Here is a 27563-nt window from a genome sequence, read left to right as displayed (position 1 = left end):
GAAAGTCCCCTCTTATCTTTGAGTCCATTATACACTCTCTCATGTGTTATAGTGTTTATCATTACGACAGAATACCTGGCCAAAAAGACCAACTAAAAGAGAATTTTTTTATATTAGTTGGTCACTATGGAGCTCTGGTAGACCATGGAAGGTAACTCCTTGAGGACTCAGTAGCAACTACCAAAAATAGGTTTTTCCTACGTCAAAACCTGTTTTTTCTGTGTAGTCCCTTGTGGTGACAAATGTAAATAGTTAATTAAAAAAACTTATAAGGGGTTTTTGAGTCATTCTACTGTTGAGAATAGCTTTGCTGATTATATTAGCCCTTTTTCTCTAGTAAAGAAATAAAGTGTATGTCACACACCATATCAGTATACAGTACCTTGTGTGTTCACTGCATTCCTTTCTTGATTACACTGTGGATACATGGCTTTACTCTGCCACCAGTTAATAGCAGTTTGAACAAATGGAGGTGCACCATAAAAGAAAAGTGTTCAGTTTTAAGTAGATGAACATGAGCAGCCAGTTCAAGAATGAACAGTTAGTGGGGAGAGAGCAAAAGAAATTTGTGAAAAATAAAAGCATGGTCATACCTTAGGACATAATAGGAAAAAAAATTGAAAAAATAGAATTTTATTTAATAAATCATAAAGACAATCTGCGTCCAAGATTTTATCCACTTAACGCTGGATTAATACCAGGTTTCACTTGATGGAAATGATGAAGGGTACACAAAAATACGCACTGCAATATTATTCTTAGATTGCCTTCCTTCCCACAATGCCAGATGGTTATTTTCATACCACTGGAGGCAAACTGACTAGTTAATTTTTTGTTGAGTAACAGAGGACATAGTCTTTAACATTGGCATCATTCTTTTATCAATACCACTGCACTACTATATTTAGAATCAAGTTTAGCATTCTGCCAATAGCATTTAAGAACAGTAGCTGTAAAATGATGGTTTGTATCTATGGAACAAATATATTTTCATATGCACAGTACTAATTTGGCGTACACTGTATAGACATGGTAGGTTGGGTAAGATGATTGCATGTAGAGAATCAGTGAACTCTGTTTGTTACAGTATTTTTTTTAGCCATGCAAGGTAATCCTGATATTTAAAGTAAAAAAATTTTTTGTAGTCTCATCATGTGATTAGACTTCGATCTCATCAGTAATTTTATTGTTGTTAATTACAGAGAGAACTTTTTAAGTGACTAGATTCTGAATTTAACAGTTCTCATTTTGTTTTAGAAATTCTTTCACTCGGCAATAATGAGATTTTTAAAATTTAATTAACTGACTTCTGTCATTTGAAAGATATCTTAGTTTGTTTTCAGTAGAGCTCTCATGTTTAAGTATGTTGAGAAATTGCATTAAAGCGAAGAACAAGGCCATGTTTCTTGAGGATTTGCATGATGAATTGTCACCTTTTTATCTCTTGCCTTACATTCACTGACTTCAATGAAACTTCTAGATACATTCAACACAGGATACAAGTGTGTTGATCTAGTACTTGAACGCAATTTTTTTCTGTTTTAAAACTTGAACACACCACCATGAAAGAGAATGGCCATGGAAGCATATTTGCTTTTGAAGATCAGTTCTATGCATGTTGAGTTAATATGCAGGGCTTTTCCTTAATTCAAAATTAGTATTGATATATAGATAATGAAATTATTCATCCAGAGTAATTATTTTGAGTCCACCCTCTTAATTTTTGGTTATCCATATAACTTCAGGATAATTTTATTTCACTAAAAAAAAATGTCAAATTATCTGTTCATGTGAATATAATGATTACGAAGAAAATGTGAAAATTGGCTTCATAAATGTATATTCTTGTCATAAATTTTATAAGAATATGCAGCACAGTACTCCTAACTCTGTTGAAGGAAATTCCTCAAAATTTTAATCAGGCTACTCTGTTCATCTTTCAGTTATAGTTGCCATGCATATTTACTGGATTTTGGTTACCTTTATGCACCGTTATATAGCTTTTATTTTCAAATCTAACAATGCATTGGTGAATTTATATTTTCATCAATGTATGCCATTTAGGTAAAGGCCTGGAAAACAAATCCCTTCAATGTCTGCAAATCTTATCTGATTGCTCTTTTAATATAAAATTTTTGCATGATTGACAATTTAGTGTTTCTTTCTCCTTAGAGATGAACCAAACTTAATCAGCAACAATCCTGAGGCTGATTCAAGTGCCCTTTATTTTTTATCTAGAAGTGGCCAACTAACCAATACTGACATGTTTCTGTCAATCTGTCTTTCACCAATTCTCTGCCTGACAGTTGTGGTGTGCTGTCATGTAAATTAATGCAAGTTGCCTGTGACACAAAGATTTATCATCCTTTGTACTGCAATTTATATCTTTTTTATCCTTTCTTATACTTATCTGCACTTTGTATTGAAAAACATTGACTTTTATTGGATGTTTTGCTTTGAGCTAGTCATTCCACGTCCACACACACGTCACTTTAGGTCTGTTACTGAAAAAGAGAAGAGTCTGTTGTTGGGGCAGTTGGTATGGAGATAGGGAAATCTGTATTGCAATATCATAATGCTTGACCTCAACGGTAATATGTTTGTTTGTTGGTCTTTTGCGTGTGGCTGTGTTTTGGTAATTGATATGCCATGCACTTTACCTACTCCATGAAACTGCTCTGAATTTCTGACCAAAAACCTGTATATTTTGTAATTATATATACTGTACTTACATGAAAACAATAAAATTTGTGTTTCAGAAGTTGACACAAGAAGTAATAAGGGGCATAAATCCCCTACTAAACACTCTCCCACTCATCCTACCCAACCAGGTTGTTCTGCTCGCGCCCATGAGGTAGTCAGACGACTATCCACTGTTGAAGATTTTCCACCAGGTAAGAGTGAGTTAGAGTACTTATTTTGTGTCACTGAATTTATAAGTGATTATTATCCCACTATAACTAATTTTAATCTTCTTTTTATATAAGACTGTGAGAATGTCTGTTGTTATATTTGATAATGTTAGATATACTGTATGATTTGAATATGTGAAAAAATACTTTGGTAAGCCTGTTGATATCCTTTTCATATATCTGTTATAAACTGGACCACTAATGGTGTACTTGCATGACACATTTGACAGTGTTAAATGTGTTTTGCAGCATCCCTTCAGCCCCTAGATACTTTGCTTTATGCCTTTTATTTTTTTCTGTTCTCTAAAATTTCTTCCCACCTAGGTATTCAACTTGTTTACCTTTAATGGGCTCTCATTTTCACCTCATATTTCAGGGAAAAATCCTTTTGGTGAAATCGTGTAAAAGCTCTTTAAACTACCTGTATTTTTCATTATAATTTACACAAGAAGTTTTTTTTTTAACCATTTTCATCACTTAAATGATAAAAAAAAAATTATTTTCGTAGGTGCTGATGATTATAAAATCTATTGTTCAGTGGGTATTGTTAAAACCTTTCTGCTTTTACACTGTAGTATACATTTGCCACTTGATAGAGTTAACTTTGCAGATGATTTGGGTAAGGAAATTCATTGGCATTCAGCAAAAACATTTTTTATAGCTAATGTGTAGACTACAACATCTTTTGTGAAATGATAACAATTTCCCTTTCAGTGCTTGGGTTTTGGCCTAAATTTTATATTCCATTCCATTCTATCATCGTAGACAATCTCAGATTAATACCAGGTGAAATTGTGTTCTTTATCAGTTATGGTGAAACTAGTTGACAAAGCAAACAGTATTCCCTGGTGACAATCTTCACTACCACAACAAATATTAATTGCTAATCGTAAATTAAAAAATTATACATTTTCAATTTAAAGTAAAACACCATGATGATGGTATCATCATGAATGTAATGCCCTGATTCAATAATTCCCCTTAGATTGACGACTCCTCTTCTGAGGTGGACTGCAAAAAATCACATGAAGCATTTATGAGAGAGAAAACTTTTGCTCAATAGGGAGCATGTCCCAAGGCTTCCATGGCACATGCTCTCTTTGTCTGAAAGTCTCCTCCTCTTGATTGTTTTCTTCAGTGCTTTTGTATTGAGTAGTCAGCTCCTATCTGTGTATTGTATTTAATGGATATTGTTTTTATGCTCTTGGTCTAGCATTTTCAAAAGGGGAACTCTTATTTTTATTCTCTTGTATTTCTTTCATTGTGAAGCACCATAATTTTCTCCTGTTGTATCCAACTGGCTGTGCCATATTGCAGAATCCACAGAGACAATATAGTCCTTAATGTGATATGCACATGGATCTGTCTTTCTTATTTTCCATTGCCACTCCACCTTTTGCAGTTTTTAGAAAGGTTCCTAACAGGTCAAGAGAATCCCAGAACTCCAGGATATCCCTAGTTGTTCTGTGATGGCTGTAGAAGAATTAATTTCAAGATCTATTTACTCCAGTGGAATGTTCCTCTAGAACTCTTTCTTTCTGGAAAGATATTCTAAAGCAAGTGCATGCCATGAATTGTTCAGACATCCACATGTCCAATTACATGTCACGTCGACACTATTAGCCGTCTCATGCAAGCATGATGTTTTAGTGTTTCTCAAGAGTCTATCTTAAAGTTTACTAGAAACTCAACTCCTAAATCATTTTACTGGCAGTGGTTTGTTAATCAATCCTGGAGTTGATCTCCAGGTATTTCCAGCATCTGTACCTCTAAAGACCTCAAGAGGTCTTTAGGTCTTTTTGAATCAAGGCGAATGGAATGCCATATCACTTGTTTTGGAGCCTGGATGTGGTTGGAATTTTGTTTGCAGAGCCATTTCAGTCATTTTTATAAATGGCCTTTTTAAACACTTGACTATGTCAACACACACTTGTAACCCTAGTGGCTGCAGCAGAGTAAGCAAATTCCAAGGGTTTTATGTGGAATGTTAGCATTTGCATGAAGGCACAAGTCTTTTGTTCTTGCCCAGGGTTTAGAGATAAGAACAGTTTTAAGACGTTATCATTTTCAGGGTTGTTTACTCTCTGAGCTTGACCTCATTTGAGAGTAATGAGATAGAAACACTTTTATGCTGTACAAAAGCAATTAGAGTTTACTCAGACTAAAGCCTATTAGAGGTGATGTTAATCGTTCGTGCTTAGGAGGTTGAACACTACTATGTCTAAGGTGCATAGCCCCTTTTTATGCTTGATATTTGGGCGAATTAGTGTAAGCAAATATAATCTTCATTTATTGTCTTTGCTGAAGGTAATTATCATAATGTAGCAGTTATTACTATGTCATTTAATTTTGAGAAATACCAAAGTAGAACAAAATTAACGTGGAGTTATGGAAATGAAATTCTGTTTTTGCCATGCATTTCCTTAAAGTGTCGAACTTTTGTATGAAATTGCAGCCATTAGTTTGTTAGTGAACACAGTCATCCTTAACCTAACGAAAGAGCATTCTTGTAGTCCCTGTCCATAATTTTAAAGCCCGTTCTTGAGTATTGGGGAGCATGAATGTGCATTAATGTATAGGGTGTAACTTTGTTTCAGTAGGTATTCTGTTAGTTTTGACTGTCATTTGTTGGGTGGTTGAACCCAGACCAGGCACCATTAACACCACTTCTGCTACAGCGGCTCTCTCCATAAGATTGTTCTTGCCTTGACTTAGACCAGAGAGCCTTATTCCCTGAGAGGGCTCCAACTCCTGAAGGCAGTACAGTCCAGAAAGGATCCAGATCAGGGTAGATTGTTTTGGGTTTCATGTAAGAACCTGTAGTTCACCTGGCTGAGTGGATTCTTCTCTAGCTGCTCTAACCCGCCATCCTTATCACATTGTGGGAATTGGCTGTCTTTAACAGTAGGTAAGCTTCATCCCAAATACCATATATATTCATGCATAATGTGATATTTCAAGACGGAAATTTGTGTATGAGTTTAGAAGGTTGCTCCATACACGAGATACAAACTGTATATGTGTGTGTGTGTGTGGACTCTTGGCCTAGGTGGGGTGTTATACATACAGTATCCATTTGTATAATAGGCTATTGCGGCTATATTTAAGATAAGGGTAATGGTAATAAAACTGATATTTTACATACTGAATCCATTTACACTGTATATAAAAAAATAATCATCTGCTATATGCATTTAAGTAGGCTAGGCTAATGTTTACATTCCCAAAATCAGCTGATTAAGGCCTCCTACCAAGATAATTAGGAGAATTATTTTTTATTTGCTAAAATAAACAATTATTGGAATTGTTTTTATTTTTATGCTTAAAACAAATGTAAAGGTAAAGTAACATGTATATTAAATTAAAATCAATCAAATTCTCAAAACAGCTGTTTTTCAATTGGGTTTTTTTATTTTTTTTGATAAGTGTTGCTCGTGCAGTAGTAAGTAGTTGTTAATTATAAGAGACGTTTATGAATTGTTACGTAAGCCATAAGTTAGGTTATCTTGTTTGAAAGCCTAGCCTAGTATAAGCCACTGAAAATGAAATTCACTGTACAAGTATAGCCTGGTACAGTATACAGTAATCTACTGGAAAATTATATTTGCTTGGCAAGAAAAGTTGAGTTTTATTTTTTCATTCATATTTATTTAACTAGAAGATGGGATTACAGAATATGTAGGAAAAAAGATGAGCCTAATGTTATATGGGTTACTGAAAGTGCACCTCGCATGATACACGAAATATACAATGAAATCATGTTTGGAGACGAAATTGTAAAGGTTGCATGATATGTGAGATCAGATGATACTCGAGTGTATACAGCAATATGTATTTTCATAATAAAATTATTTGGATACTTACATACTGTTTAAGTAGAATCCACCCAGCCTCCCCACAACTTTGTGGGTTGTCGAGAAGAATTTTGATGAGAACTAAATATTCGAAACACCAGGTGAAGTCTACAGTCATTCAGGTCAGCCAAGTGATTATTTTTGTATTTTGAATGCCAACTTCACCTGTCACTGCAAAGATATAACAGTTGGTAAGTCTCCAAATAATGTTTTATATTTTTTAAGACATATTTTCAAGGAAATTGAGCACGTAATGTGAATATTTTCAATGAAATTGAGGACATAATGTGAAATTATATAAAATAAAGGTCAACAACATGGCTAAGTAATAAGTAAAGAAGTGTAGGTATGATGCCCTAATAGACTTAATGTTTAGTAATCTGTGTAATGTCTGCTTAAAGTCCAGTTCTCTTAGCAGCCTTCGCTCGGAACATATCTCAGACACTAAGTGGTGCATATCAGTAGTACAAATGCAAGCCTGGCAAGGGACTAGATAGTTTTGGTGTGAGGAATGATTACAAAACTGACAGTATCTCACAGCTTGAAAACCACTGGAAACTTGCTGGAGGGTGAGGAAGGGCATGTCTATACCCCAATAGTCAGAGGAGACCCTCTTCTGACTAGAAGTACAAAGCTTTTCGTATGTAAATCCTTAGCTGGTCTACCCTTTGAAATATCAAATTATTAGGATGTACTAAGGCTGGATTGTAGAGTTGTATTTCAATTACAATACATGCATTATAGCATGTCACTTAATTATTATAAGATTTAAGGGGAGTTGGTTCCATATACGTCATGCTAAAAAATTTGTATTATTTGTGAATCACTTCTTTTATGTTTATCTTCTTTGTTGCAGGACACTCAACCATTATTATTTATCTGTAGATGACCAGGTGAAACAGTGTACAGTCTTACTGTTTTCTTAGTACAGTATTTCATTCATAGCAGGTTACTTGCAAGAGAAGCCAAGAAGAGATTTTATTCCCTTAACCCCTAAGGGACAGGCTAATTGTATATCATGCAACCCCCTAAACCGGGCAAACTTTAAGGTTGGCCAGTTAAGAAAAAAACACAGTGGAAAGCAGAACATATGCAAATGTACATGGTGAAAGAAAAAAATTCTAAAAAATTTTCCCTACCTTCCATGGGAAGTTGAAAGTGACTACTGTATTTACAACCCTGTGTGGGGCCTCTTTAACAAAACACTTGTAAATTTTACCAAGTTATACATGATATTTCTAATAATGTATTTTATTTTATTTTGTAAAATTATAATTACAGCTCATACAATATCATAACAGATAAGAACTATGTCAGTAACAGATTCTGAGTATATTTGTTGTAAAATATTTACGTAAATTTACTGAGATCGGGAGATACAGTAACTTTTTTGGAGGTATACATGTTTTTACTAATAATTCTTTGCAAAATTACAATTATAGCTGACATCCTATCATAAAAGATAAGAACTAAAATTAACAGCAATCCCTGGGTATATTTATGACCAAATAAATAAAAAGACGTCATGGGAGAGAGAGAAAGAGAGAGAGGAGCAAGACATTCCCCCTTCAAGTCAAGAACAGTACTGATCTCCGTGAGACGCCCACGATTGAGCTGAGCTGAATTCTTTAGTTGCCACTATTCATTTATGGGCCATTGAAGTGATGGAAACTCTTTCCTGCTAGATGCAGCCAAATTGTATGGCACTTAATATTAATACAGGCAGTCCCCGGTTATCGGCGGGTTCCGTTTCTGAGGGTGGGATGATAACCGAAAATCGGCAATTTTTGGGGCTTTTCGGCGCCGATTTTCGGTTATCGGCGCCTCTGTTAGGCATGTATTGGCGCCAATACCCAATTATTGGCGTCGATAAGCGGAAATCGGCGATTTTCGGTGTCGAAAATTGCCGATTTTTGTCGCTAGACAAGCGCCATAAAACCAGATCGTCGTTAACCGAGCCCGCCATTAACCAGGGACTGCCTATACTCCTCAGAGGGGATCTGTCCACCACCCAAACCTGTTTCAGATCCTCTCATGAGGGGATCCGTCCATTAATGGTTAATCCTTGCAAACGGTGATGTGTTGATATTGATGTCATATGACACACTGTGGTAGTTGGTGGTGTATTTATTTATTCTGCTTTACTGTGTTATCTTTTATAAGCTACTGTTTGTTACCATTCTCATTAAGAAACTAATTGTATTATAGCAATGGGAGTCTCATTTTATTAACAGAAGACATATGATATAATAACAGTCCTTCTTCTGAGATAATGAATATCCTCAAAAAGATTAATTACATGTATTGTGTAAATAGCTATTGTCTTGGTGGTTTTGAGTATCTTGGTGAAGGGTGTTATTTTCTTTACAGCGTTACTGACTAAGAGTGTGAGTGAAAGCAGCTTATCTGAAGAAGGTGAAAGTGACATTGAGGAGAATGAGAAGATAGAGGGGGATTCTGAAAATGTGGTGGATCTTGAAACCTACACTGTAGTATCTGCAGATTCAAAGAAAATCAGCACAAGTGAAGAGGTAAGTTTTCTATACTCTTAACATTACTGGCAATCAAGGCATGTTCATTAATATGGTATTTTAACAATATTTGGATCTTGTTAAAATCCAGAATCATTTTTGCTTTGTCTTTGTAATGAAGTACTGCATTTACATGTAGCTTCAACTTTTTAAACTCCCTTTCAAGTCATTGCTTGGGTATACCATATTTTTAAGTATATTTCAGACTTAACTATATTTCTTTGACAGGAGGAAAGCCCTGATAAATATAGCAAAGAAAAACGACCTTTACATCGACAAGTGGCTGTATCCATATCTACTATTAGTACGCCAAGTATAGAAGCATCGCAGACTCAGTCTATAGAATCTCACGATGATATTGTTTTAAGGAGAAGCTCTAATTACCCACCAGGTATTTGAGAATGTACTGTTTTGTTATTTTTCCTTAAGGGGGTTTCCAAAATAATTTATTACCAATTTTTTCCAAATGAATGCCAAGGATACCTCAAGTGACACATTTTTATTGTAAAGATGAAGCTAAAAATGTTTACCCTTCAAGCCGTATAGTTTGGTTATCAGTATTTGCCAATATTTTCCACTCATACTATGGAACTAAAGTAAATAGACTTTGAAATAGTAGTTTCAATGAAACAATCTAAATTTTTTTTATACTAGCAAAGCTACTAGTATTACCTGGGAAGGACTCAGGTTCAGTACTGTCAGGCAGCGGCATAATAAAGTGACGCAGAGTTATTTGAATGGTCATATATGCATGTATGCAGTTGAGGAATAAGTGTTATAAAAACATTTAGAGTTACGAAATTGATATTTAAGACTGGGATTGTGGGGAATAATGTGCTCTTGAAACATATAACATCCAATCGTCTGTTTTTATGTATTAATATTTTTACTTGGTTTTCTGATAAATTATTCAGAGTACCACATACGCTCTAAATATTTACCATGTTTGCTGGTAGTATATAAGACAAGCTTTTGTCCTTAAGAAGGGTCAAGGAAATTTGTGGTGCACCTTATAAGGTAAAGGGTCAAGTGTACAAGGTCAACCTACCAGCTGTTAGCAACTGGTTTTGGTGACATAACAATTCCCACCCTCAGACATTAACATGAACCATTGTGGCATCTCATAACAAATCTGGATTCAACAGATATGAGAGCCATGCTGCAAAATATATTGTTTTATAATTGGGAATGTCCTATTTCCTGTTACACAGGAAATACAGTTTGTAAAACAATGTGGACCAAAATTTTGGTGATTTATATTTCCATTGACGTCGCAAGGAAGGGAAAGACAAAGTCACTGAAAGAAATTTTTGAAATCTTCCCCATGCTACTGCCATAGACAGATTTTTATACTCTAGTGTAATTACTTAGCATTTTCTGTAATATAGTATATACAGTCATATGAATGTGCAATTGAATACATGAAGTTCTGTCATGGGAAGAAAGTGCTTTAAGGTTTGTTAATAATAATTACCATACTTTACAGTCATCAGTAACAATTATCTGAAGTAACAGTACATACAAGTCGTCTTTATTTTTTGGACAAATGTCAAAGGATACATTTGATTCTAGTGAAATTATTCAAGTAATTGTTAGATGTCAGTAAATATTATCTAAAGTTGCGATGCATACCAACCATCTTTGCTTCATACAAGTAACCAATAATGAGAATTATCTGTATTGGCTGTGTATTGAGCAACTAGTGTCAACATTTGTAGAGTTATCTGTAGACAAAACTCATACAGTGTAGAAAAAACAGAAACAAATAACTTTAAATTCTTTATAAAAAAAATTGACAGATGCAGTTCTTTCTGACATTTGCTTTTCTCCATTCCTATCAGTCTCTTCTTACTCAGATGTTCAGTTTCTTTATCAATCATAGCTTCAGTTTCTGACTCACTGTGGGCAAGCCTTCTAAGAATTTAGAAATAGTTTATTATGATAATTGGATGCAAAGAAGAGAAGAAAGATTAAATGACCAATAAATTATTTACTTTCAGGTGTGGCAAGAGCAATAAGTGCCATTGAAAGAGGTGGATCCCATGATGGCCCAAGAGGTCCTGATCACAGACTGCAGACTAGCAAGAGTGAGACCAGTCTTGCTGACAGTGATGCTTTTGTGTTGATATCTGAATCAGAGGTCAGAGAGGCACAGAATCAAAGTTCTCAGCAAGAAAATAAAAAGAAGTTACCTAAAAATCCTTTAATGCCTGGTAAGTTTAACAGTGCTTTTTTGTACTTCAATTATTTATGTAGACATTAGGAAATATAGGAGCATATTATATCTTTCATATATTTATATTAATTTTCTCCCAACTCAAATTTTTTGTTGTTACTGTACCAGTATTTGATACATCTAGTATTCCCTTGCTAAAGATCAATATCTAACATTACTTTGTTTTGTTCAGTTTTAGAAGCCTCTTTTAAAGACACATTTGCATAGGATAAAAAAAAGCCTCTAGATACTTATCATTTTTCATAATTCATTTAGTTTTCTGTATGCTTTTTCATTCTTTTGGTGTTTCATGTTATGGACCAATTAATCATAAATATCTGTAATGGAACCAGTTACACCAACTTGATATCTCTTGAAAGAAGAAAAGTCCTACTCTGCATGCCTATCTTACACTCCACTGTCCCACAAGGATTCCTCTGAGTGACTTCTTAAAAGTAATTTTTGTCCTCCCAGGATTAACCCTATTTTTATCAGCTATTTTACCATTCATACTTTTCATTCATTTAATTGTGCTCTGCTTAGTACTTTTAACTTTTCATTTGTCTGTGGGAGTGTATTTTGTGCAGAGCAAAGAGAGTATTGTACACTGAAATGTTTGTTTTGCCCCGCACAGCTCATAGCAGATCTCGTCAGCTTGCAAAATTCCTCAGCATCACCCCCTATATTCCTATCTATCAATTTCTTTAGGCAACCACAACCACTTTTATTTTAAAGCTTTGGCTTTCTTTATGAAGTCAGTACAAACATTTCATATCCAAAGATTACACTTGAGTAAGCTTGGCTTGTTGTTGGTCTAGATCATGGTGTCATCAGCTGAAGGACCATGCTCACCAAGAGGTGGTTTCTGTCTGTCATGTTTGGCTAGCTTTAGGGCATCCTGTACCTCCTTTTTTAGGACCTTGTGGATTGTTAAAGTAACCACAAAAGGGTTTTTGTCTTCTCCAGGTTTCTCAGGGACCTTAACGCAAACTTTGCTGCAAGTGCTGCATGTTATCTTTCTGGGGCCTGGAGAGTGTGAATAGATCTTGGTAGCAATGCTCTTTTATATTAGGTGGTTACTTAATGGACTTTCATATATCCATTTAACGTACTTATATTATATAAATATTTTGTATTTCTCCCAGAATGAGTGGTCACAAATGACTTTTTTCCATTTATAATAGCTAGCCAGTATTGGTACACAAGATAAATTCTTTGGCTGGCAGATCCTGTGGTCTTGTACACTTATGTTTTATAGCATAGCCAGTGTTTATCCTCAAAGGAGTTGGCTCGTATGGTCCCCCCAGGGCTCTGTGTGACTGAGCAATATAAAATAATTCTATCATAGTTGGTGTTGGCTCAAATAGGGTTCATCTTCTGGGTAGTAGTAGTAGTAGTAGTAGTAGTAGTAGTAGTAGTAGTAGTAGTAGTAATAGTAGTAGTAGTAGTAGTAGTAGTAGTATTAGTAGTAGTAGTAGTAGTAGTACGTCCTTTGATTTGACACAGTGATAAGAGTTTAAGAGTACAGTATTCAGGGCAAGAGGGCTGTTTCCCTTGCTTACAGTGTTTACATTCACCCTTCTCACACAGATGTGGCAACAGCTTGCAGGTTGACCAAAATCTCAATTACTCTGTGGTCTGATGAAACACTCACATGCCCACACGTGTGTTTAAGAATAATTTTGCATTTGTAGTGCCGTGTTCACAAAATGTTGCAGTTGTCTGCTGAGAAAAGCTAAGTGCATAGCGGAAGCCCCTGTAAAAAGTTTTATTTCTTTAAAATTTTTCTGTGGTTAGGTATAATTGTTATATTCTACTAGCCAGTGCATCCTTCAAGGTGAGAATTTTGGATTAGGCCATGTCAGGAGTTTGTGCTTGCTGTCAACTTAGACAATTTTTCATTCTCATGAATTAGGAATTTTTGTTACTGAAAATAATTATTCAGGGGTGGCTCTTTTCATTATATGTAGTTAATTTTCCTTTAAGGAGTATCAAAGAAAAATTTCTATTTTAGCCAAACTTCTTGGTTACATAATGATGACCGTATATTGCAGTTTCCGCTATATGCCGAACTTTCGAAGCTTAGGGGAGATGGAGCTCATGGTTAAACATAATTTTGAAACTTAAGTGTTCCTTTTCTTTTGATAATTTAGAAACATTTTAAAGGTATTATGTACGACAGAATTTTCCCCAAATATCTTTAATAGTTAAGGGTTTTTGTGTTGTAGAGGAATGAAAATGATTTTTAGGTAGATCTACTCTTAGTATGTATATCTCCACTGGATAGTGACATCACAACTCTTTTAAAAAGATATAAAATTTGGCTCCTTAGCAGGATGTGCCAAATACTTTCCAGTACTAGTTATTGATATTAAACTAATAGTTTCAGTAATATGGTAGTTACCAGTGTAGTTATAGAAGCCATAATTCTCATATTATTGCAGTAGTTAACAGTAAGTTGAAGTATAGCACCATCTGATATAGCTTACAATATATGTTTAGTACTTTAATGTCGATTTGTAGGGCAAGTTCTAATTGCTTAGAAACACATCTCATTGAGTATTGACTATATCATCAATAATAAATTAACAGTACCAATCAATACAGTTTATTTATATATTTTAATTTAATTTTGTTAGGCCGGCATTCATAATTAAAATTCAATAGTATGCAAATGTCAGAAATAATCCTGAGCTCACAAGCAAGGACATGATCTTGAAAAAAAAAAAAAAAAGAAACTTGGCAACTATTTTAAATGAAGTGCCACCCAGTATAAGTTTATATGTAGTTGGTATTTTAAATCAGATTAGCGAGGTTAGCTTTTAACAAAATACCAGACAAGGGAAGTAAAGTCACTTTAGAACCATATAAAGTAACACACATACAGTCATTCCTCATCTATCGCAGGGGTTAGGTTCCAGAGCCCCCAACTCTAGGCAAAAATCCGTGAAGTAGCGACCTTATATTTATTATTTATATATATTTTAAGGCTTTATAAACCATCCCCATACTCTTATAAACGCTTCCTCTGTTCTTGAACACTTTCTACACTCTTAAACATACGTAATTTTAACAACATATAAAATCCTATATGGGCACTCACCAGGGAGTTACTACAACTTGAATGATGATGATGATGATGATGACGATGAGATGAATGTACTGCACAGCCAAGAAGAGCATTACAGCTCTTCTGAAGGTGCCACTTCATCAGTTGGTGCAGCATCTTCACCCTCGCCCATAACTTCTGTTTTCGCTAAAGGCATTGGCGTAACTGGTGTCTTCTTCCAAGTGAGGAACATAGTTATGGGGAGTTGCTGGCGCTGCTTTTTCTTCTGGGCGAGAATGTTTTTATAAACCGACATGCCACCCTCGATCATATTTGAGAATTGAACGAACGAAGCATCTGGGGGTCCCATTCTTGAGCCATTCACTGAAACCATGGTTGCGAGGCGATAGAGTGTTAGGCCAACCTCCTCCTCTTCAACCCCTAGTTCCTTAGTTCCTCATGTTCCACTTCCTCTTCTTTGCTTGCTTACTTTATCATCTCCGGCGGGTCTTTGTCCGTCAACAGTTGCGAGTGGGCATCGATCAGGTCATTAACATCTTCAGGAGTCATATCATTGAAGCCATCTCTTCCCAGTAGTTTTGCCAGCTTCACGGCCTTATCTACCGCAGAATGGTCGACTTCATCAGGAGAAAATCCCTTGTAATTGTGGACCACTTCTGGCCACAAATTTTTCCAGCTGGCATTTAAAGTTGTACTCTTCATCTCCTTCATGTCCTTCTGAATATTTAGGAGACACGATGCAATGGGGTAGTCACACAGTACGCTTTTAGCAAAAAGTCTATGTCCGAGTCCATAGCTTCAGCAAGGTTTTGCGGGGTGTTTTGCATAAAGGGAGCCTTAAGTGTGAATAATGCTTCGATCCATGGGCTGAATCAGCAATGTGGTGTTCAGCAGCAAGAACTCTATTTGCATGCCGTCATACGACAGATCAACAGCGTGGCCTCCAGCATTGTCCATGATCAGCAGCACTTTGAATTTGAGGCCTTTCTCTCTGCCAGATAAAGCCTGATCTCCAGGATAAAGCACTGGTGGAACCAATCTGACGTGAGGAGTTTCGTAATCCAGGCCTTGGGCTTGTGGATCCAGTACACAGGTAACACATTCTTATTCATGTTTTTTAAGGCCCTTGGGTTTTTTGACTTATAAATAAGCCTTGGCTCTATCATGAAGCCCACGGCATTCCCACACATAAAGTTACATGATCTTGTTGGGTTTTGGCTTCATCCTTCATTATAAAAGTGCAAGACAGCATTCACATCCAGAATAAGTCCATTTCATCCATATTTAAAAACTTATTCAGGCTTATAACCCCCTTCCTCAATGATGGTTTTGAATGTGTTGTTCAACCACTCCTTGGCTCCGGCTTTATCCGCAGAGGCAGCTTCTCCATGCAGAGAAACGCTCTTAAGTCCAAAGCATTTCCGAAACTTATCAAACCAGCCCTTGCTGGCACTGAATGGGGTTGGTCTGGTAGGAGAAGCACTCAATGGTCCCACTTCTGCGTTGTCATCATCATTGTCGTCACTGTCGAGAACATCACCACTTTCGGCAAAAGTTTCGTAAAGCTTCTTGGCCTTCGTGCGGATAGTGTTGGTATCCAGCGAGATATTCTTCCTCCTGCAGTCACTGATCCACAGGGCCAATGAAGACTCCATCTTCCCATTCTTGTTAAAAGACACTGGTGCCATCGTCCTGGTATTCTTTTCATCCTTCTTTATGTAGCAAACCAAAGATTTATTGATCCCATATTGGCGGCCCACAGCCGTGTAGTTCTCCCATCCTTTAGCATGTTGAGGAGTTCCACCTTTTCTGTGATGGTAAGCTTCTTCCCCTGGTGCTTGGGTTTGATGCCAGAAGCCTTAGAAGGTATAGAATGTTAGTCAACATCATAGGATATCAAAATAAGTGGTTAAAAATATACCTAAAAAATCCTGGGTAACTCTATATGAACCATGTGCTTTCTTTACCAGTGTCAAAGGAGAGAAAAGTGGCAAATCTGAAGGTTCTATGATGTCTAATTCCATCAACTTAAAAATCTCTTGATTAAAAGCATCTTTGATATGAAATGGTTAATGGGTAAACTTTCTTCCTAGGAGGTTCATTAAACAGCAAATGAATTTTATGATGTATTGAGTTTCTTTTTCCTGGAACTTTGGAAAATATTCCCTGAAAGTCAACAAGAACCTTGAGAAGTTCATTCTTTTTGGTTGCATGTAATCCAGGAGTGATGGTTACATCTAAAACAACATGGTGAGTATCCACAGTAATAATCTCATTAACCAGTGTACTTCTCGTCGCCTTTATCCTCTGATACCACACAGTATCCAAGGTACTGAGACTGAAAATAAGGGTTAGCTTTTAAGTTAGTCTACCTCATTCAGCGACAGCAAGGTCATTCACAGTAGCTCTGTGATAATACTACTTGAACATTTTAACATCTTTCATGTGGACCCAGTAATTTACATTACCTTGAAATTTAATAACTGTGTAAGGGCATTTCCACTTTGCTTCCAGTATATTTGCATTCTCAGGTAGGAACAGAAGAGCTATATCACCTGGCATGAACTTTCTATGGGTACTTTTCCAGTCAAAGTAACTTCGTTTTCATCTATAGGTAGACCTAGATTCTGAAGAGCAAATTCAGTCTCTCTTAACCTGGAATGAAGGTCAAGGAAAACTTGATAAGTACTTTTGATCCCATTATTCAGGTCAGGTTTCACCCATAGCTCATTCAGTAATGAGAGATCCTCTAGCTTGCCTGCTGTAGAGTGGTTCAAAAGAAAAACTCTTAACGAGTCTCTGAGTGTCTCCCTCATAGGGAATAAGGCACAAGGAATGTATCTATGCCAATCAAACAAGCTAAAAATGTCAAGATCTGGAAAGTGTCTCGGCTAGATCCTGCACAAGACACCTGTATTGTCACATGTGGAATGACAATGCATAGCTGAAATCCCTGTAATTTGTTTAAAGGAAAAATGTTAATTTTGAAATGGCATGCCAGTGACTGGAAATTTAACACAAAATATTTATGCAATTATTTTATCATTTGTGTATGATACAATATATGTGCTTTTTGTATCCTCCACAGGAATGAAGTGGGCTTGCCAGTTAGTGTTTAGGAGCAAGCTAACAATGCACACGGCATATGACAGAAGAGATAATACTGAACCAGCTTCAGTTACTGCTTTAGCTGTTTCAAAGTAAGTACAGTAATAGTAAATGAGAATTTGTCAGGTTACATAATTGTTACTTGAGCCTCCTCGTGTATGATAGAATAAAAATGAGCAATTTAATGTATTTTGTCATTTTTCATATTCCAGTAAGATAGCTAACACAAAAAAAAAAATATAAGCTACCTTGTGTATCTAGTCTATTTTCTTTTTTAGAATTGAAAGTGATTGACAGAAATTGTCATGTGCTGGGTTTCCAACATGTCTTAACCTGCTAGTTTTAAATAGAAGTATTTATTTTTTTCAGAGACCACAGAACAGTATTAGTAGGAGATGCAAGGGGAAGAGTTTTCTCCTGGAGTGTTCCTGACCAACCTGGTAGGGCAGTTGCTGATCACTGGGTCCGTGACGATGGTAGTGATGGATGTGCATATTGTCAGGTCAAATTCAGTATTTATGAGAGGCGTCATCACTGTCGCAACTGTGGACACTTATTCTGTTCAAAGTAAGTTGTTAGATTCAAGTTTTTTATTTTATTGTTCTCCTGCTCAAACAGTAAAGCTGAGATATGATGAAATAATTGTGTTTGGAGAAATATGATATATGCAGAATATGAAAGTCACAATGTTCCATCCCACAAGAAAAGGCACGATGTCTTACCTCAAAAGATTCATTTTGTACACATTTTTATATGGTTGTGTCCTTTCAGGTGCAGTAGATTTGAATCTGAAATTTCACGACTACGAATTTTAAAGCCTGTTAGAGTGTGCCAGAAATGCTACACATCCCTAAAACATGATAAATGATTCTCCAATTTTCCATTAGTTTAAGTCTACGAAACTATCTTTGTATACATAGTCGAAAATTTTTAAATTAAGAATTTATTGATTATATGATTTTTAGTTCCGATGAATGCAGACAGTTTTCCATTGTAGAATTTTATGTACATTTCTGATAGGTTTAGAATTAAAATGACTTAATTTTTTTTTCTTGAAATGAAACTGTCAGTCAGAGCTAAAGATTCATATTGTCAGTAATTTTGAAAAGGGAGAAAAAAAATGATCCTCATTTGTATTCACTCAGGGTCTCTTTGGGCAAATGCTCTATGTTTCTAAGAAACTAAAACTAAAATTTACTGCCTGCAAGACAGTCCAATTTCTAATCAGTTGCTTAATCTGTTATGAACATCAGTGACAAAGGACTATTTTGGAATTTCAAAGCCAAACAGCAAACATTTTGTAACAAATATTTTGTATGAAACACTGAACTGGGAAGGAGAAAAAGTGATACAAAAAAAATTAGGCTTCACACATTTGGTGCTTGAATAAACAGAATAAGTAACTGATTAAGTAGTTGTAAAATAAAATAAAAAGAAAATTTTATTCATACTTTCCATACAGTATATCTTGATTGATGCACACCAAAATGTGGCATATTTCGTTCGGGTATACGTATTGTATAATATATTCATTAATGAGAATTCACTATATTACATCCATTCTGCCTCTTAGAAGTGAATTCCATCTTCAGAGTGACATATTTACAAATATTTCATAAAAGTTTTGACTTTCTATTTAGGTCACAAAATCTTGGTCACAGTAATATTGTATATAAATAACTTTTAGAGGAATGAACAGGAATGGTTATAGGGAAACTTCCCAATTGCATGACACCAAGTGTCATATTTGGTTCACAGAGTATGTTGAAATTCCTTTGTTTTCTTACTTCGCTTTCTGTTAATGGTTAATTTTCCTTAAAACCTGCAAATCACTTGCATTAGGAGATGCAGTATAAGTAAAATGGATTTACAGACTTGTCTCGACAACACATTTTCTTAATCTTTTTTGTAAACAAAATGTTTTAGAAAAGCATTTCTCTTAGTTGTATATAATGCCATGAAATTCAGCTTTACACCAGAAGTGAAACGGTTAAAAATAATGAATCTTCCTTTACATTTTTGCTTTACAATCAAGCTATGTAAGGCATTCACAGTTTTTGCCAAGTATAGTTCTACACTAAATATTTGTAAATTATAATGTGGGGAAAAAGAAAATACCTGTTTTGGACTTGACTGGTCATCTAACAGCAGCAGCTAATCAACTTACATGTGGTCCCCCTCCACACTATGGTTTATAATTGAATAGTACTAACTGCAAGTTGCACAGATGAAATTTGTCTCAGTATGGTAACTAACTGACTACTGTGTTTAATTATTTCTGCAGGTGTACTCTGGAACTTGTAAACTTCACATATTATTTTACATACCAGCAAAATGTTTACTTGTGGCTATTGCTCTCTGATTCATGTATTTCTAAGAAAATTAGGCTTTGAGCTATGAGCTGCAAACTTTCGTCTAACTTCGGATAGCGATTCTAGATTGCATCAGTGTACTACAACATGTCAGTAGCAAGAAATTGTTGTTATATGTTGAAGTTAAGTTTTAAGAGTTGTGTCATGTGATTAGATAAATAGAATTTCATGGTATTTGTGTTGTGGGAAAGAGGCAGGGACATGAACCATATCATTGTGTGGTTTTGCTGGTGTTCTTCTCCCACAATTACATAAGACAATAGGAATATGTGACTGTTTGACAGATATCCCACATTAGAATTGGTTAGCTTTGTGCATAGTATGTTGGTTAGTTTGTAAATGATCACAGCATATTAGAAGAAAATACCTCTTGGAGCTGTTATTTGCCATTTCAGGTCAGTTACCTTTGAATATTTTTCCACAACATACAGTCTTCCACTTTATTGTGGTGATTTCATTTTGATTTTCAAGTCAAGTCATAGTGGTATTCATTTTGTTTATAGGGAAATCACATCTAAGTTATTTTACAATTTCTACTGACAGTTGTAAAAGTTCCTTTCTCTGTTATCTAATAGATTCTTGTGTTATGTTTTCTAATGTTATTCTGATAATGATAATGATATTCTTATTTGCCAAATAAGTTAATGATTTGTCTCTAAAATAATGGCCTTAGTAATGTGATTTTTATGTTATATTGTTTTAATGTATAAATGTGTAGTTATAGTTGAATGTTTGTGCATGTTATCTGTGAAATCTATTTTACTAGCAATTTTTTTTTATCTTGTTGTGTGTAGTTCAAATGAGTATTGAAAACCAACACATTCCAATTTTCCTGAAATATTAAATTATTTCCTAACAGTATATAAACAGTCATTCCTAAGCTTTAAGATTCGTGATTATATGGTTGTGTTCATTTTTTTATAATTTTACTAGATTTTTCTTTGTATTGCAAGCATTATTTGCTAAGTGCAAAGGATTACTTGCTATTATTGTGGAGATCTGATCTGAAAGATTTTTATTTACTGTGAGCCAAAGTGAGAGATCTGATTATTGTAACATATTGCTTGATATAGCCTGAATTTGCAGAACATCAATTACATATAACAATATACCAAAATATTAGTAGTACACATGAGAGAAGACATGGATAAGATTTAGGGTACCACTATATTCTTGACAAATAATATTATTGGTTAATTTTTTATAGAAAAAAAGAAATGTCATACCAGCATGCATTCTAATACTTTTCTGATAGACAGAATTTCAGTAGTATGGCAAGAAGTCCTGTATTAAGATGGTATTCTTTTATTATTGTATTTTGAAAACTCAGAAAGGTCTATCAACTATTATCTTCAATTAGTGGACTTAAAAATATCTTACAGTCACTTGTTAAAGCCAGTTTAGTACAGATAAATATAAATATAAAGTCTCTTACTCTGTAATCTAACCACCCACCAGTATTGCGTGTCCATTCCTTTGGCATGGTTCCATCCACACTTGATTTTAAAATAATGAGAAAATTCATTTGAATTAATGATTTTGCATAAATGCCCCATAGTAACTCACCCAATTAAAATGACAGAAACCAAAGTCAATAAGCTCTGTGGAAAATGTCATTGATATTAATGAAAAGCACTTTTGTGTTAATAAAAAGGACATTTTATATTATATAGTTTCTACTATAATTTTAGCATTTATATTTTCAACTTCTGTAAATATAGGCTAAGACGTAGTATACATTTTCAGCTGGACTCATATCACCTACTCTAAATTATTACATTTAATCCAAGGGATTAACTGAATTTTTTAAAAGAATCTCTGATGTACCTCTTGAAGTTACACTAATCAATGCCCTATGGTTTGTATTGTAATTTTAGCCATAATTTAAAAATATTTTTTCTATGCCTGCATTCTTTTGCTTACTTAATGTGCTTTCACCACATTTCTGTATTCTGTTACTATAGTTTTCTTGCTCCTTAATGATATTGCAAGCCTAGTTTTTAGTTTCATGTACTAGATTCTTTAATCACAGCATTGAAATTTAATCCTTTGAAGGATTTTATCGTAACACTTAAACACAGATGCTCTCACAAGTAACAAGCTGACTTGCTAATCCGTAATGAACGATGAAAATTGCCTCGAGTACAAAATTTTAAAGGAGACAATTATTCAACTTATGAAAATTGAAGTTTTTTTAGAAACTGTCAAAACTTTTTTTTCCATTTAAGGGCAATTTCTGCTCTTGAGAATCCACATCACATTCAAGTGTTTTAATTTAGTCTAAAATGATTTACATTTTTCTTTTAGTAGTCAGGTTTGTTTGTGCTCATGCCGGTGAATTTTATATATTTTTTTATCATTGGTCTTGTATAAATTTATCGCACTTATGTATATATCTTGATTGCCAGTTAGTTATTAATTAGTTATTAATATTGTATTTAAGCTACTTCATTTATAAAACTGCTTACGTTATGACAATGGTGATCAAAAATATCCAAGTAGGTAAGATTAAAAACGTGTGAACTAGAGGTATTGAGGTCAACCACTTGTCCAACTGAAAAACAGCGTTTTATTTTCATTCCGAGTGGATTTTGTAAGAGACAGCCTGTGTATGCATTACAGCTGAGACTTATAAGAAAAGGGCCTGAAGCAAAATTTAGTTTTTCTCATTTCACACAAAAAGAAAATCCTAGTTAACTAGTTTCTTTCTGAAAATGAGTACCGTAGAATGTAATAATCAAGACTCGATCATGAGTTTCAATCACACTAGTTATCACTACCAAGCACACAATGTAGTTAATGTATAATATAAAAAATTATGTACATTAGTAATTTCACATATACAGTATATATACAGTACATGAATATAAATATTATAAATATATATAAATATATAAATATATGTATCATCAAGCAACTGTCAATTTGGTTTTGTGTAAAAGGTTGTATTCTGTATGTAACCTACAGTGTCAAGGTTCTGCATATTCATCAAGGTAGACAAGATACTGTTAAGACATAATAAATTTCATGTTAGTTTTGGTGAGAGAGAGAGAAAAAAAATATAGTCAAAGTCACATGTACATAGTGAACAGTTGCCATAGTTTGTCACCTTTCATTACCTATTGTTCTAGTCTTGAGATTAGTGCCCAATCATCCTGATTGTAGATTATAAAATAAATAAACATCATCAGTAAGAAGTTTATGTCTCCGTTGTTTGCCTGTGGTGAAGTAATGTCATTCCGTCAAGATTTATTACCAGAAGCTGTGCAAGTAATTTTTCCACACTTAGAATATCTAATGGTGTCAATCACTTGAGAAGTGCCGTACAAAATGAAATCATGCGTGCAGTGGTGGCTGGGATCTTTATTTCATCATAGTTGAGAAATACATCACAGTATTCTCTTGTCTGCATTCTTCAGGTCTGATTTTTCTTAATCTTAATTTACTGTCTTATTTTTTAACTTTGAATGAATAACAATGAAAATCAATACCAACTATTTTTCTTTTTTTTTCAAAATCAAAATCTACTTTCCACTGAAGAGTAAAAAACATTACTATTTTAGCTCTCGCATGGCCTCTTAGGATGTCTCTTAAATTGAAAAGTAGTTTTACTAAAACCTGACTGTTATATTACATGTACATTTTGATTGTCTGTATGTTGCAGTTTTATCCTGGGTTCTGTTAACGTTTACAAACACTGTTTACTGCCTTTGCCCTACACTTTCCATTATTGGTGTGAATTTTGTCTCAAAATATTTTTTCTTATCCTTTAAAAAGAAAGGACTGAACATTTTCAAGTTAAGCACTTACATCCTTATTCCTTGTGTTTTCTCTTGATTCATTTACAATAATGATTTTTTAAACTGTATTTAATTATCTGTCTTATTGAATAAGTATTATTCTTGCAAGGCAAAAAGGAAAACTATACTTTTAATTTATATAATAATCAGTGGTTTATTCATAATAAAAAGTTGACAAAGTGGCTTTATAGTGCAAGAAACATTACTGTGATAAGCTTATAGAAGAAAAAAAATGCATGTGGAGACAGACTTTTTATTGATTTTTATTTATTTCAAAACCTAAATTAGGTTAAGTGCAGCACAATTGTGTGACTACTGTTGTTGCATGATAACCCCATTCTGTCATTTATGGAGAATGGTTCTGTAGATAACACTTCATTAAAAACCAAGAACTTTTTTCTAAATGATGTGAATTTTTTTTTATTACTGTGAGAATGGGTGAGAGAATGAATTATTATTTGCTCTGTCAATTATCCTTCAAGGTCTGTTAATATTTTCTAGTTCTTATAAGCGTGGCCACAGCTGCTTGTAGAACAAAGATCACGTAGGGATGATCATGTACTTTTGACATAGATGTTGCTTGATGTTTAGATAATGTTTAAGAAAGTATTTTCTGATGAGGTATTCAAGTCTCAAAGATGTGTATAATTTCAACCATGTATTTGTTATAAAATTGAACTGCAATAACCATATGTTTAGTGTTAATATCCTTTAGGGTTTCTGTTACGTTCTTGTTTTCAAATTAAGTCGGCATAAAGCTGATTGTACAAAACATCCGTGCTTCAGTTATTATCAATGAACCCAAACAAAAGCATTTATCCACTACACTGAGGATAGCCATTACATTGACTTTTGTAACAGTTACATGATAAAAAGCAAAGATATACAGTATATAGAAAAATATTATTTAACAAAAAAAGGACAAATTTCCACTAAATTATGTGACTTCAAGCATATACCTTAGGCCCTTGAACTAAGCATTTTTATTGGGATAATCCCCATGCAGTTAGTTCTTTTGGGTATTACACAACTAGGATGTTCTCTAAGATCAGCTGAGAGTGAAATGTCAGTAAATACCAAATTGAACTAGACTTTGCAATCCAAATGACCTGTTGTTAAAGACATGAATACTTTTTGGAGACTATCTTATTGGTTTGTGTAGACTGGTAAAAGTAGCTATCAATGCCAGAAAATCATTACTTCCCATAAGTAAAAAAATCTTTAAACATTTCATAATCCAAACAGAGTAAAATACTAACTCATGAGAAAACATTTAAACAAATTTAAAAAAAATGCTCTCCATTAGAGATATCACCATCACCCATCATTGGACCCATGGCAAAACACCAGCAAGTACAACGACAAAGAAAAATCAAGACCGAAACTGGCTGAAATGTATGTTTATAGACAAGTTACAAAATGAAAAATATAGCAGGAAGTTGTAACTACGATAAACAACATTTTCCAAAGGCAAATAAAAAACAAAATACGTTAAATTCACTTGATAAGATCTGCATATGCACTAACCATTTGATATTACTGAGAAAGTTACCTTAATATTTTTGACAAAATCTTAGAAAAAATAAGACAAAAATGAAAGTGATCAAATCTTAAAATACAAAAAATATCATTCATACCTCATTCAAAACCACTGCTTGTCCAGAAATGCAAAGAAAAATAAAATGTTACATCAAACTTCAAAGTAAAATCTTCGAAATGTAACCAGTCTGACATAATCACCATCAATTACTACATCCCGTGAATTTTTAACAGACCTAAAACTGAAGTACATTTTTGAAGAAATCCCGTATTCTGAGAAAAATAATCCAATTGCAGTTTGCTTACATTATGAAATTTAATAAATCTGCATTTTAAGAAATAAATCATCTTTAAATGAGGTCCAATCTATGTTTGTTTACTACATACAAATCACCTGACTCCTTCAACTGAGTTACATTCTGGCACTTCCTCAACCCAAGAAGCAAATGTCTTGGAACTGTAATACTGTATACACACAAAGTAACCCCTGACAAAATTATGAAAAATTACTCTGATTTTCAAGTGCTGACTATAAAGAACTACCTTTAAACTAATACATGTATTTCGTGCATAACGACAGTAACATCCCACAAATTTGGACTTAATTTTAACTGGCTAAAAAAGCACCTAGGCCCCTTATTAATAGCATCGTCACATGGAAATGCAAAATACTTTTACAGTATTAAAAACTGCTAAAAGGTGCAGTTATCACAAAAAAATAATTTTTTAGGCAAAGGCTTGATCGTTCTTATTTCTCACTGGCAAACAGTATGCAGAAGCTGCCCTATTGATGATTCCCATTGTGATTACTGCCCCAGCTTCTTCCTAGCTCGGTTCTCTAATGGCATACGGTACAGAATACATCTGCTCTGTCTTCACTTTGATGTGATGCTCTCCCAGTGAAGTCTTTCTTGGATTGCTGGTCAAGATTTGATACTTCTCTAGCAGTTGCAGCACCTGCCTCTGCTGCTCCTCGCTTGTCGCTGCTAAAGTTGACATTTTGGTATCTCTATCTTTCTTCTGTGATCAAAGTTCCAACCAGCCATCAACCAGAATTACTTTGTCCTCCACCATGATGGTCACACTCAAGCATCTATCTTCAATGACAGCTGCTGTTGCTCCATTCACTTCCTCTTAATTATAGCTGGTGAGAATACTGTATTCAAATGATGAGTCTTCAGTTATTAGCAAACATGAAGTTCATGGGACTGACCACCTCCTTGACTTTAAATGGCCCTCTCCACCATGGGTAGTAACACTAAAACTGTCCCACCCTGAAACAACAGTCTCTGGTCCTCTTGCCAGTGATGTTTGTGTGCTAATACAGACACTCTTAGGCTTAGTAGGCCGGTCCCTTCCAGGCAATTCCTCAGCACCAACACAACTGGTAGGTGTTGCACATTTCATCGTCGCAGTCTTCAGTTCATAATTCACTAAGAATCTGCACTTGTCATCTCACTGTCCTTCAATACAGCTGCTCAAACAGTGAAAATCCAGTGCTAGACTGCGATACTTCAAACAAGCAAGATTGCTGGTAGATACAGGTTCTAAGCCTTTGCTCTCTCCTGGCACATCTTCCCCAGCATAAACTCCAGCAAACCACAGAGCCTTTCACATAATCCATTACATTTAAGGTTGAAATACATCGTTAACAGCTGCTTGGTGCTCACCTCCCTCATTATCTTGGAAGTAAACTAGGTGTCTTAATTTTCAGCAGGGTAGGATTCCACAAGGAAATACTCAGCAACTAACACCTCTGTTACACACACACTTAGGGAGTGTGTTGTCCCTCTCCAACACTGGAAATAGAGGTTGTCAGGTCCAAAACTACAGTAAACCCCCGTATTCGCGTTCTCATGGTTCGCGGACTCACGCATTCACGGGTTTCTCTGTGGAACATATCTAGCCATCATTCGCAGAAAATTCGCCCATTCGCGGTATTTTTCACTGAGAAATATTCACTAATTACTGTATTTTCATATAATTTTCATGAATAAATGCACTTTTTGTGATAAAACTATTAAAATACTCAGGTATAAGCATTTTTACAGGGTTTTTCTTGGTTTAAGCTATCAAATTGGGCAGTTCTAAGTGTTTTTAGAGGGGTTTTAAGCATTCGCGGATTTGACCTATTCACGGGGGTTGCTGTGGGACGCATCCCC

General features: G+C 34.8%; 1 protein-coding gene across 4 annotated transcripts in view; it reads left to right on the top strand.

Annotated features, from left to right (window-relative positions):
- The window catches only part of bchs (WD repeat and FYVE domain containing 3 bchs), a 388664-nt gene extending 369535 nt beyond the window's left edge, over positions 1-19129 (top strand). For 3 of the 4 annotated variants that reach the window (XM_067128777.1, XM_067128778.1, XM_067128776.1), the window contains 7 exons: positions 2760-2894; positions 9137-9297; positions 9526-9688; positions 11298-11510; positions 17671-17782; positions 18060-18257; positions 18462-19129. In XM_067128777.1, the coding sequence (XP_066984878.1) occupies positions 2760-2894; positions 9137-9297; positions 9526-9688; positions 11298-11510; positions 17671-17782; positions 18060-18257; positions 18462-18558 (1079 nt within the window). In that variant the 3' untranslated portion in view covers positions 18559-19129. The remainder of the gene's footprint in view (positions 1-2759; positions 2895-9136; positions 9298-9525; positions 9689-11297; positions 11511-17670; positions 17783-18059; positions 18258-18461) is intronic. The other variant, XM_067128779.1, reaches the window with a different exon arrangement.
- The last annotated feature ends 8434 nt before the right edge of the window (positions 19130-27563 follow it).

This window comes from Macrobrachium rosenbergii, chromosome 27, assembly GCF_040412425.1.
Source record: "Macrobrachium rosenbergii isolate ZJJX-2024 chromosome 27, ASM4041242v1, whole genome shotgun sequence".
In the NCBI taxonomy this organism is placed as follows: Eukaryota; Metazoa; Arthropoda; class Malacostraca; order Decapoda; family Palaemonidae; genus Macrobrachium; species Macrobrachium rosenbergii.
This window is presented reverse-complemented; position numbering and strand designations above follow the sequence as displayed.